The sequence below is a fragment of the Macaca thibetana genome, chromosome 13 (assembly GCF_024542745.1).
Source record: "Macaca thibetana thibetana isolate TM-01 chromosome 13, ASM2454274v1, whole genome shotgun sequence".
In the NCBI taxonomy this organism is placed as follows: Eukaryota; Metazoa; Chordata; class Mammalia; order Primates; family Cercopithecidae; genus Macaca; species Macaca thibetana.
The window spans coordinates 38,510,041-38,523,814 of record NC_065590.1 but is presented as its reverse complement, the minus strand read 5'-3'; the positions used below and the strand labels follow the sequence as shown (position 1 = coordinate 38,523,814).

The 13,774-nt window shown below is 34.8% G+C and overlaps 2 protein-coding genes across 5 annotated transcripts in view; one reads left to right on the top strand and one right to left on the bottom strand.

Moving 5' to 3' along the window:
* Positions 1-13,774, bottom strand: part of CNRIP1 (cannabinoid receptor interacting protein 1) — a 1,091,934-nt gene that overhangs the window by 185,430 nt on the left and 892,730 nt on the right. The gene's annotated exons all lie outside the window — the stretch shown is intronic.
* Positions 1-13,774, top strand: part of APLF (aprataxin and PNKP like factor) — a 96,651-nt gene that overhangs the window by 28,475 nt on the left and 54,402 nt on the right. For both annotated transcript variants that reach the window (XM_050754452.1, XM_050754453.1), the window contains exon 3: positions 6,857-7,029. In XM_050754452.1, coding sequence (XP_050610409.1) covers positions 6,857-7,029 — 173 coding nt within the window. The remainder of the gene's footprint in view (positions 1-6,856; positions 7,030-13,774) is intronic.

The window sequence follows — 13,774 nt, the reverse complement described above, 5'->3', positions numbered from 1 at the left end:
GCGTCCTCCAAAGTGGCAGCTCAAGCTGCATGTGGGTCCTTTGAGCCATGGCCGGAGCCAAAGCAGTGGGAATGTGGATAGAACTGTCCCAAGAACATGCAGGGCAGCTGGGCCCTGGTACTGTCCCATGAGATCATTCTTCTCTCATAGGCCTCTGGGCCTGTCATAAGAGGGGTTGCCATGAAGGTCTCTGAAATGCATTTGAGGCCTTTTCTCCATTTTCTTGCATATTATAACTTGTTTGTTTGTTTTTTGAGATGGAGGCTTGCTCTGTCGCCCAAGCTGGAGTGTAGTTGCATGATCTCAGCTCACTGCAACCTCCGCCTCCTGGGTTCAAGCAGTTCTCCTGCCTCAGCCTCCCAAGTAGCTGGGATTACAGTCACATGCCACCATGCCCAGCTAATTTTTTTGTAGTTTTTGTGGAGATGGGGTTTCGCCATGTTAACCAGCCTGGTCTTGAACTCCTGACCTCAGGTAATCCACCCGCCTTGGCCTCCCAAAGTACTGGGATTACAGGCGTGAGCCACCGTGCCTAGCCTGACTTTTTTTTTAGTTGTGCACATATCTCTAGCAAGTGGTTGCTTCACAGCCTCCTTGAATCCTTCTCCTGAAAAAGCTTTTTATTTCTCTGCCACATGGCTAGGCTACAAATTTATCAAGCTTTTGCACTCTGCTTCCTATTTAAATATGTGTTGCAACTTTAAGTCATTTCTTTGCTTATGCATTTGAGTGCAGGTTGTTAGAAGCAACCAGGCCACTTCTTGAACACTTTGCTGCTTAGAGGTTTCCTCTACTAGATTCCCTAAATCATCTTTCTGTAGGTAAGACTTCCACAGATCCCTAGGACATGAACCAAATGCAGCCAAGGTCTCTGTTAAGGCATAACGTACTTGACCTTTGTTCTAGTTCCCAATAAGTTCCTCATTTCCATCTGAGACCTCCTTAGCCTGGACTTCATTGTCCATATCACTATCAGCATTTTGGTCACAAATTTGCTGATCATTTGGTCATTTAACCAATCTCTAAGAAATTCCAAACTTTCTCTCATCTTCCTGTCTTCTTCTCAGCCTTCCAAACTCTTCTAACTGCTGCCTGTTAGGCAGTTCTGAAGTCACTTCCACACTTTTAGGTATCTTTGTAGCAATGCCCCAATTCCAGTCCCAATTTTCTGTATTAGGCCATTCTTGTGTTGCTATAAACTGAGACTGGGTAATTTATAAAAAGAGGTTTAACTGGCTCACAGTTTTGCAGGCTTTACATGAAATGAAGCATGGTGCCAGCATCTGCTTGGATTCTAGGGAGGCCTCAGGAAGGTTACAATCACGGAAAAAGGCAAAGGGAGAACCAGCACATCACATGTTGAAAGCAGGAGCAAGCAAGAGAGAGTGGGAGGGTGATATGGTTTGGATTTGTGTTCCTGCCCAAATCTTGCATTGAATTGTAATCTCCAGTGTTGGAGGAGTGGCCTGGTGGGAGGTGATTAGATCATGGTGGCATTGGATTTCCCCCTTGCTGTTCTCATGATAGTGAGTGAGTTCTCACAAGATCTGGTTGTTTAAAAGTTTGTAGCACCTCTCCCTTCTCTCTCTTTCTCCAGCTCCAGCGATATAGTATTTGCCTGCTTCCCCTTTGCCTTCCACCTTGATTGAAAGTTTCCTGAGGCCTCCCCAGCCATGCTGTCTGTACAGGCTACAGAACTGTGGGTCAATTAAACCTCTTGTTATTGTTGTTTTTAGTAAATTACCCAGTCTTAGGTGAAAACAGACTAATATAGAGTGGGAGTTGCTCTGTATTAGTTAAATGACCACATCTCATGAGAACTCATTATCTTTAAGACAGCACCAAGCCATGAGGCATCTGCCCCTATAATCCAAGCACCTCCTGCCAGGCTCCACTTCCAGCATTGTGGATTGCAGTTCACCATGAGATTTGGCCAGTGACACATATCCGAGCTATATCAGGAGTGCTATCCAAAACATATGACAGATGCCTTTAATCAATGAGAAAAAAATAAAGAATCCAGTAGAAAAATGGGCTAAAGACTTGAGTTGCACCTTAGAAACCTGACGAACTAATAACCTTGTTTATATTAATATAGTTTCAATAAAATGCCCATTATCTTGAAATAGATTGATGTGTTTATTTAGCAGCTTATTGTAGCTGCACTGTCTACAAGGTGCAATTTAAAGACATTTAGAGAATTTCTAACACTGATTTTAATTGTTAGTGGAAGTTTAAAGATCTTGAAAATCAGAATGAGATGGACAAGTGACTTCTAGTTCATTCATTTTATCTTAATGTTTGTTAAATATCACTTATTCTCTGTTCCCTCATCAGTCACAAATTCTTTGATCTACTAAAGCAAGGTATCTATACAAGTGTAATGAAATGTCAAGAGGGAAATTTTAGTTAAAAATATTTGTAAAATTACATAAATGAATATAGCAAATGTTTTGTTATGATGATCCCATCTGTATACTGCATACCCCAAATTACATTTAAGTGATTAAATGTTTTTCTGCTTTTCTTTAACTTGGAAATCTAAACTTACCACCAAATAAAAAAATAGCTTTGACAAGGAGAGTTCAATGCAATTAGGGCAATTACTAATTTGTACTTTTACATTGAATGACTTTCTGCCTTTTTCCCTCTAATATGTCTCCTACAAAAAATGCTGTAGCTCTCCAGCAGTTCTTGGAAATGGTGCATGAGGAGATGATGCTAGCTCATGAGGAGAGGATGTTAGCTTTTTTATATGTCATTTAAATTTAATCTACAGCCTAGTATCAGCAGAGAGAAAAGACATTACAAAAGCAAACTGATGATGATGTTCTTTGTAAATGACTGTATCACCAGTGATTGGTTATGCCCTCAGGGTAAATTCATAGCTGTCGGTGCTTTTATTTCATTTTAATAAAATCTTACTCACTTGGGGTCTTGGATGATTGAGGCAGTAGCTCTATAACTACATATAAGTTGTAGTTTTTCTTTTTTGCCTTTTGTTATTGACCCTCAATATATACATCTTTGGGTGCTTGTGGTTTTTTTTATTGCACAAAGTTCTTGAATTGAGATTGTTTTTCTTCTCTTGAAATTAAAAGTGTACTTGTGAAATATCTAGAAAATCCTATAATAATAGCCTTCCTCAACTTATTTTGTTGTAAAAAAAAGCTATCCAAATTAAAAGAAAAACACTGAAATTAAGGTGCTTTTGGGGGGTATACATCTATCATTCTTTAATATTTAATGATAACTCTAAGAGAAAGCTGTAGGAAATTGATTTGTATTTTAGTTCCATTTTTTGCAGGGATAATGCATCCTTTGCACCACTTCTAAAGTTATAGCATAACCTATTGAAGTTTGAATTTATAATCTCATGAATTTGTTAAAAGGCACACACCAACATTACGTCTCTCATGTAGGTAGTTATATCTTTTAATCACAGTGAGGTTGGGTTTGCCAATATTTTTCTGCCCTTGTTTGCTTTTAGAATCAAAGTTAAACTTGTCTCATGAAGCAGTTGGGGATCCTTAACACTTTTGTGGTCTCAAGAAAAGTTTGAATATTCAGAAAAAGGGGTTTTGGCAGGGATTGAAAAGATTTTTAATTATTGATTGTACTTTTGAAATATTACAAGTCCAATTCAATCTCCTTTCTATAATAATTAAATACTCTTAAGCCAGGTGCAGTGGCTCATGCTTGTATTCCCAGCACTTTGGGAGGCCAAGGCAGGTAGATCACTTGAGGCCAGGAGTTTGAGACCAGCCTGGCCAAAGTGGTGAAACCCCATCTCTACTAAAAATACAAAAATTAGCCAGTTGTGGTGGCGGGCGCCTGTAGTCCCAGCTGCTCAGGGGGCTGTGGCACGAGAATTGCATGAACCTGGAATCAGAGGTTGCAGTGAGTAGAGATCACGCCACTGCGCTCCAGCCTGGGTAACAGAGTAAGACTCTGTCTCAAAAAAAGAAAAAAAAATTAAATACTTTCAAACAGGCTGCACATACATACACGTAAACATACTTTAAAAAAATCTACTTGGTGTTATTAGGTAATTGTCTATTTTGGCCATATTTACAAATGTATTGCTATAAAGTATTTACAGTATTCTGTTATTTTTCAAAACTTTTATTTTTTATGTAATTATGTCATTGTTTTCATTCCTAATTTTTTGGTGTGTAATCTTCCTTTTTGTTTATTAATATTGTTAGATTTTTGTATACTTTGTAACTTTTTAAAAACTACCTTTTGGACTTCATGTATGTGTAGCATTTTAGTTGGAGCATATCGTAGTTTGACATTGATTTTTTAACTTATTCAGTGAGTAATGTGAATTTAGGTTTACGTTAGAGGATCAAACATTAGACTTTAATGTCATTTTTATTCTTCATTTTGGAATCTCCTGTATGAACAGTTTTAGGAAAAGGAAAAGATGATCATGGACCGTAGTCATGGGTTCACTTTCTTTGTGGCTGGATTTGCTGACTACCAATGTTTAACCAACTATAATTTAAATATTAAGTGCTTTCCACTGAGGAAAATATACTCAAACAGAATATTGCATTATCTTTGGGTTTGTGATACCTTTGTAAAGAAATGTAGTTTCCTTAAGCATTTTACCTTTTCCACTCTTACAATTTTATGCCATTGTATTTAACATCCTAGCCTTTGTAAGTTTGGGACTATGTCAGTATTTAACGTTGTTTAGAGACTCATCTGAATTTTTTTAATGCTCATGAATAAAAACATGGCCTTAGCCTATAATCCGAAGCAAGCCTCACTTAAAGAATATTCAGAGTTCAGACCAAAGCTATGTGGATTCCTGTTCTGACTCTTGCTTCTCTTGTTAGTTCAACATTCCTGACTCTGATGACCATGACATACTCAAGGAAAGGGAGCCTTTGCCCAAAAGGTTGAGGAATACAGGGCACGATTCCCAAGTTCAGCAGTGGACACAAGCTCAGATCCTGTGGATTTGTCATGTGCTTGTTGCACTCAAAAGCTTAACCTGCCAAGAGCCAGAGGACAGCTTTGAGAGAGAGAAATTAGGAGTGGCTGTTAGAATGGTGAAAGATTTGTAAACATTGTTAAAATTATAACTTGAATTTAAAAATCAAACATTCACTACACTTTTTAGGAATATAATATTGCATAAATCACACTGCATCTCCATTCTTATGCAATCTTATGTATAGTTTGACTAATAAAATAATGGCCGACCAAATTTGTGTCATCTCTGTTTTAAATTTCTACCTCTGCTCTTTATCTCCGAGTTTTATTTTACTGCTTTCTTGTAACACAGATTTAAAGGATAGAAATATGATGTATGGCCAGATTCTCATGAAATTGAATGGTCAGAACCAGGTGGATTATATTCATTCTAGCTTCAAATGTGTCTTTTTTGTTGTTGTTATTGCTCAGCATATGTCCATTCCCAGGGTGGTAATTACTTTGCTGTGATATCTCCAGAAAAAGTCTCATTTAAACTGATGAAATAGATAGAAGGAAGGGTAATAGAGATAGGTGCTCTATATAAGATTGTGCTTTAAAAAACACACACACACACACACAAAGATCTGCACTATGTAGATTACCTTGTCATATCCTAAAGCTTATTTATTTTAAAAACCCAGTGATATTGATGACAAAAAGACTATTTGACTTATGGAAATGGCCAATTTTAGCTTGAATCTGGTTAGAATTTTTAAGGCACCTTATAATAGGTCTTTTTTGTTTTTTGAAGCAACTCTTGTTATCTTTGCTAACATGGAAATAGTGGCAAACATAATTTAAAATAGTGGATATTGCAATAGTTCTAATTTTGAGATCTGTTTACTACTTTGATTTGAATGTGGATGATCTTCATAGTGGGAGTTTCATTTAAACAAATAAGGCGATTCCTCTTTCAGGAGGTAGAAAGAAAGCCATGTTGTTTGTCTGAGAGATTTGATTAGAATCTTCCTTCCCATATGTCTTAGTTCATTTTGTGCTGCAATAACAGAATACCCGAGGCTGGGTAATTTATAATGAACAGACATTTATTTGGCTCACCGTTCTGGAACCTGCGAAGTCTAAAATGCCGGGGCCGCATCTGGTGAGAGCCTTTTTGCTGCATCATAACGTGGTGGAAGGCATTACATGGAGAGAGAGCATGCATGAGAGAGTAAGCAAGAGAGGGCCAAACTTGCATTTATGACAGACTCGCTCTTGAGATAGCAAACTTGCTCCCGAGATAATGAATCCACTCTTGTGATAATGTCATTAATCCATCCATTCATGAGGACATTTCCCTTATGACCTACATGTTAAAGGTCCTACTTGTCAGCACTGTTGCCTTAGGGTTGGAGTTTCCAACAAATGGACTTTGGGGGACACATTCAAACCATAGCATTGTAGTTTCTTCTTTTTTAATTGTAGTAAGAAATTAGTAGGAGAAAATAAATGGTAAGGAAACTAGCCATTGTCAGGAAATTAGTGCGTTTTGGATATGGAAGTTGGGGGACTCAGTTTTTCCATACTAAGAATTATTTTTCATGTTTCTTCTTGTGATGTCCAGTTGTCTCTATTAAGCAAAATAGAAGACTCTTTTAACCAGTTAGTTGATAACTTTGCTTTTTTTCTTTGATTCCTGGAGAAATGGGAGGTATACCATAGCTTCTTTTCTCTTTTATATATAAATAATAATTATGGTACTCATAAGAGTTAGATTTATTAAACTTTTAAGTCTAAGTTTATGCTTAAATTGTTTTGATACCAAAGTTGTGAATTCATATTTAATTGTATTTTTGTCGTAATTTTGAGTTACAACATTATTGTATTATATCTTAACATTTAATTATATTCTTTTTTAATTTGTTAGATACACACAAATCCGTGTTTTTATCAGTCTTCAGAGAAGAGTCAGCTCTTACCATTGAAGACAAATCTATGGTGCTATTTGAATCCTGGAGATAGTTTTTCTTTGTTAGTTGACAAATACATTTTCCGCGTTCTCTCTATACCCTCTGAAGTGGAAATGGAATGTACCTTAAGGTAAGTCTTGATGAAATGAGAGTAAGAATGTTATTTTTAATCTAATTCCTCAGCCATCACAAATCCTTTGGTAGGAACCAGTAGAAACCATTAAACTGGAGATAGAGTAGGTGTGTAATGTGTGTGTACGTGTGTGTGTGCGGGCATGTGCATGTATGTGTGTTTTGTGCACACACACATGTGTATCTATTTCTAGAAAACATTTGACTTTGGAAACTTACTATGCCTTGATAGCAGTTGCTCCCATAGGTGGTGTCTTTTACCATCATATTCAGAATGTATTTTCCATCTAACAGTATTCAATATAGTTAATTTGAAATTGACTACCTTTTCCTCATTTTTTTACCTTTTTGAATTTTATTAAGGTATTAACTTCCAACTTACACTTGTCTAACTCCTCTGTCTTATAAAAATAGCAGAAACTATAGAACAGGGAAACTGAGGAAATGAGGTATTAGAATAAATATACTGATGTCTGACTTACAGTTAAAATTCATACACTAGGTTTTTTAGTTTCATTAGAAGATCACTTGGCTTCATTTCAGCTTTTAAATTATAGAATGCATAAACTAGACTTATAGAAGTAGATGGACAGAATTATGCAGAGTATGTTCTCTGATAGCAATGGTATTAATTCAGAAATCATTAAAAATAGCTACACAAATATACAAATATTTTGAAATTAAATAACACATTTCTAAATTACCCTTGGGTCAAAGAGAAGTCATAGGGAAATTGGAAAACATTTTGAACAGAGTGATATTGAAAACAGCATAAAAATTTGTGAGATGCAGCTAAATTGGCCTTTAGGGGGAAGTTTATAGTCGAATGCCTGTATTAGAAGAGAAGAAATCTATAAAACCAGTGATCTGTGCTTCTACTTTGGGAGGATAGACAAAAAGCAAATTAATCCCAAAGAAAATAGGAAAAAAGTAAGAACTAGAAGTCAGTGAAATAGAAAATGAACAAAAAGAAAATCAGTAAAGCTATGGGCTGGTTTGGTGAAAAGATTAATAAAATTGATGAAACTGTAGTAAGGCTTACCGAGAAAAAAGTGAGAAAACACAAATTATCAATATCAACAGTAGAAGAGGGGATATCATTACTGATACTACAGACCTTAGAAGAGTAATGAGGAAATATTATGTAAAACTTTATGCCAATGAATTTGGCAGTTGAAATGAATGGGTACATTTCTTAAAAAACAAAACGGATTCAGGAAAAATAGAAATCTGATGAATTCTATATTTATTTAAAAAATTGAATTCATAATTTAAGTATTTCCCATAAGGATCTTCACTAATGAATTCTGTTAAACTTACAAGGAAGAAATATTGCCAATATTATTCTTTTTTCTCAAAAAATAGAAGAGGATATACTTCCCAGCTCATTTTAGGAAGCTTCTATAATTTAGATACTAAGATCAGATAAGATTTTACAAAAAACCCTCAAAACTACGGTTCAATATTCCTCATAATAAAGTATTTACAAATCAAATCCAGCAATATGTGAAAAGGATAATACTCTATTACCAGGTGGGGCTTGTCCAAGGGATACAAGGTTAGTTTATCATATAAAAATCAAAGCAATTCACCATAACAGACTAAAGAACTGTCATTTTAATAGATGCTCAAAAATAATTTTGACAAAATTCAACACCTGTTCATGATTTTTAAAATTTTTGAGAAAACAAGGAAAAGAAGGAAACTTTTTTCCTACAAAAAACCTATTAGTGAAATGTTGAAAGTTCTCCCCCTAAGATTGGGAATACAACAAAAATAAAATATATCAGATTTGAAAGGAAGAAGTAAAACTGTGTTTATTTGCAGATGACATGATTGTGTATTTAGAAAATCCTGAGGAATCTACCAAAAAGAAAAGCAAGTCACAAAACAGTGTCTATTATATGATTACATTTATATTAAATTCTGTAATAAGTAAACTAATCTGTTAAAGAGAAATTTAATCAATGGTTGTTTCCAAGGGGATTGACTAGTAAGAAGCGACAAAGGAACTTTTTGTTTGACTTTGTTTCAGCTTTTAAACAAATATGGACATATTCTGTGTCTTGTTAAGGGAGCAGATTATGTGGGTGTATGCATTTGTCAAAACTAATCAAATTTCACACTTCAGATATGTGCATTTCATATATAAGTTATATCTAAAAATGCTTAAATGTAAGTGGAAAAAAATGTCAAGAAGTTGCTTTTTAGTTAAATGAAATTCATTAACCATTGCTTACTACATTAAAATACATGTCTTTTTCTCTTATCATACATGTATGAAGCATGCTATTTTAAACTAGCTGTTGAAATGAGACATGTAAAGAACTGATTTTTTTTGTTACAGTAAACTTTCATAATAGAATTACATAATTTTTTCAAAAATTAGGAAAATGTGCATCCTTATGAAACACAGTATGATCATTGCCTGATAACGTATTTAAACTATTATATGTCTATTTAAATTTCATTTATATTGATTTAAATTAGCTTATTCCCTTAGTATGAAAGACCAGTGTCTTTAAGGCCAGTGTCACACTTTAAATATATCAGGTTATGGGATTAGTGAATTTTGTATTTTTTCGTATTGATGAAACTGAAAATAAACCCACTTTCACAGCACTGTACTTTTCTCAGGCTATTTAAACCTTGGGTTCTGTCATTTGCTAGAAGGGCTCACAGAACTCAGGAACAGTTTACTTACTAGATTACTGATTTATTACAAGTGCTATATTACAGAATCCAAATTAACAGCCAGATGAAGAGATACATAGGGTGAGGTCTGGAAGGGTCCCCAGCACAAGAGCTTCTGTTCCAGTGGAGTGTTGGGGTACACCACTGTCCCAGCACATGGACACGTTCTTGTTCACCAACCTGGAAGTCCTCTGAACTTTGTCTTTTTGGGTTTTTATGGAGGCTTCATTACAAAGGCATGATTGAGTAAATCATTGGCCAATGTGATTAAGTCAATCTCCAGCCACTCTTCCCTCCCTGGTGGTGAGGCTGGGAGTTCCTACCCTCTAATCATGATTGGTTTTCCTAACAACTAGCCCTTCATCCTTAGAGGCTTTCCAAAAGTCACCTCATTAACATACATTCAGGTGTGGTTTAAAGGGGTATATTGTGAATAACAAAAGATGCTCCTTTCATTTGTTTCGGAGCTCTAGCCAGGAACCAGAAATGAAGACCAAAATATGCGTTTCTTACTATGTCACACCATTACAGGCACATTCTTGTGGTTTCTGCCAGTAGCTAGGTCCTGTAGCTTCTTAATGAGTATTTAGTTTCCTATTGAAGCAAGGACAGTACTTCTGTAGTCAGGTAATGATGAGGTAACCCTGGTTATTAGACTAGAAGCCATGAGGGAAGGTGGGGGCAGATCTTGAATTTGAGTATCATCATGAGAGATGTCTACCCCAGGGGAGGCAGCTGCCTGATTTCCAGAGAGGGAGAGTCCACTGTCTGCTAGCAAGGGGAAGTGGTATTAGATATGTATTAGATAGGAAGCATTGAAATACACTTTTAGACGTTTCTTGATATCGTTGGGATTTTCCCATTTTTTGAACTAGCTCTGTTTTGCAGGGTCAACCGCATAAAAACACTGCTTACTGTTGTACAAGCTTTACATGTATGAACTTTTTGTTCTTCATAATAATGTCTATGAGGACTAGATATTGTTAATATCCCTATATGACAGATGAAGAAATTGGGACACAGAGGATTAAGACTTGCCCAAGGTCACAGCTTAATACATGGCAGAGGTGGGATCCAAACTCAAGCCAGCTGTTTCCAGAGTTGATGCTCTTACCAACTACCCCCTGCTGTATGAGAATGTTTACTATAGCACTCATTTGAATTGTGAAAACACCTGCAGAAAGGCTAAATAAATTTGGTGTAGTCCTATAATTATATGAACGAGAATGAACTAAGAGAGAGTTCAGGTTAAAACATGGATAAATCTCCCTACCATAATGTTGAAGTAAAAAAATCAAAAAGGTTATGAACATATAAAACATACATAATTTCTATAAAATAATGGATGCATACGTACAAATAATGAAAGTATAAAGACATGCATGGGAATAATAAGCATCAAATTCAGGTTAATGTTTACTTTTGGAGAAGGAATGGGAGGGAAAGGAACAAGATTGAGGCTGGTATGGAGAGGGCTTGAATTGTATTTGTAATTAATCTGGAGCAAATATGAGAAAATGTTTCTATTGGGGTGGTGGATACACAAGTATTTATATTCATAGATATGTAGATAGACTACATATATTCTCTGTATTTTTGCATGTTTAAATATTTAAGACATTAAAAAAGAATAGGAAAAAAGTTTATATGCTTTGTAGAAGTTGTTAGGACTCCCTTGCCATAATTCTTTTCTTCCAACCAGTGTGAATTTAAGAGAGGGATCTGAACCACAAACCAACCATAGAAAAGCTTGTCATTTCTTTAGTTTTTCCTTTTACTCACATTAAAATGTTTTTTATATAGTATTTAGATTCTGTATAACTAGTCCTACTCATTACCTATTTTGAAGGAACGTTTAAGTCTATACATGTCAGTTCTAGTTTGTTCATTTTTCACTCTTTTCTCTACATATGTATCTGTGAAATTATTCTGCCAGGAGTACCAAAACCCATGCTTTTTTGAGAAGTCAAAGAGAAAACCAAATAAGAAAGAGAATAGTTGGTTTTATATTTTAGTAAATTCAATTATAGCACATTTCACTTAGAAGCACTAATATTAATTCTTCCTCCCCAATAGTGGGTGTTTAGTAAGTGTTGGTTTTTTGAATGCATTAATGAAATATCTGAAGATATTAAATTGAGTGATAATGTGATAAGTATAACATTTTGTTTTCATAGCTGAGTTTCATTGCTGATGAGGAAGTATGACATTTTCACTCTAGGGAGATTATTTATTTTAAGACACTTATGAGGAAAGTAAAGTAAATCCTTTGCTATATGTCATTACTTTTTTTTCAAATTGTTGAAAATCTAAGTACGTAGATTCCTTGTAAATACTAATTTTAATCACTGATATTGAAGAAACAATAAAACATTAATGAAAATGTCATGATAGTATGATAACATGCAAGTTCTGAATTCATTTATGATTATTTAAAATGTATTTTTAGATCCAGCTCATTCATAATAGTAGCATATTTTATATTAAAGATATGAAAATGCATAACATATTTAAACAAAATTTGGAATATATTTGAAAGACTTAAGAATAACTTAATTGCCAAAACAATCTCAGAAAAGAAGAAAAGAGTCGGAGGGTTCACACTTCTTGATTTCAAAACCTACTATGAATCTACAGTAATCAGGACAGTCCTGGTGTAAAGAAAGACGTATAGATCAAGGAAATAGAATTGAGGGTCCAGAATTAAACCCCCACATTTAGGGCCAGTTGGTTTTTGACAAAGGTGTCAAGACAATTAAATGGGGGAAATAATAGTCTTTTCAACAAATGATGCTGGGACAATTGGATATCCACATGCAAAAGAATGAAGTTGGACTCTTGCTGCTCACTATATAAAAATTAATTTAAAATGGATCAGAGGCCTAAATATAAGTACTAAAACTATAAAACTCTTAGAAAAAAACAGGTATAAATCTTTGTGACCTTGCATTAGGCAATGGTTATAACACCAGAAACACAAGCAAACAAAGAAAAAGTAGGTAAATTGGACTTCATTACACTTAAAAGTTCTGTGCTTCTAAGGACACAGTTAAGAAAGTGAAAAAACAACCACAGAATGGGAGAAAATGTTTGTAAATCACATATAACAGACTTAACATTCAGAATATCTAAAGAATTCTCAACAATGCAAAGGCAAACAACCCAATTTTAAAATGCATAACTGATTTGAATAGACATTTTTCCAAAGAAGGTATACAAATGGTCAATAGAACATGAAAAAATGTTCAACATCATTAGTCACAGGGAAATGCAAATTAAAACCTCAATGAGATACCACTTCGCCTCTATTAGGAAAGCTATAATCAAAAATATAATAACAAGTGTTGGTGAGGTTGTGAAGAAACTGAACTATTATACATTGTGGTGGGATTATAAAATGGTATAGCCTTTTTGGAACATATTCTGGCAGTTCCTCAAAAGTTTAAACATGGAATTACTATGTGGCTAAGTATTTCCACTCCTATGTATATACCCAAAAGAACTGAAAACCTGTACCCACATAAAAACTTGTACATCTATGTTCACAGCAGCATTATTCATAATAGCCAAAAAGTGGAAATAACTCAGCTGTCCAACAACTGTTGAGATAAACAAGTATTGTGTAGTCATACAGTAGAATATTATTTGACCATAAAGAGGAATGAAATATTTACATATGCTACAACACAGATGAATCTTGAAACATTATGCTAAGTGAAAAAGCTAGACATGAAAGACCACATACTGTATTTCATTTATATGAAATATCTAGAAAATGCGAATCTATAGAGACAGAAGGTAGATTAATGGTTGCCAGGAGCAGGAGGAAGAGGCAATGGGAAGAGACTGCTAATGCATATGGAATTTCTTTTTGAGGTGATGAATATGTTCTAAAATTAAATATTGGTGATGGTTGCACAACTCTGTTAACATACTAATAACCAGTGGATAGTACACTTTAACAGGATGAATCTTATGGCTATATGGATTATTTTTCAATAAAGTGATTATAAAAAAGGATAACTCTATTACCTTTATTAGACTGCATT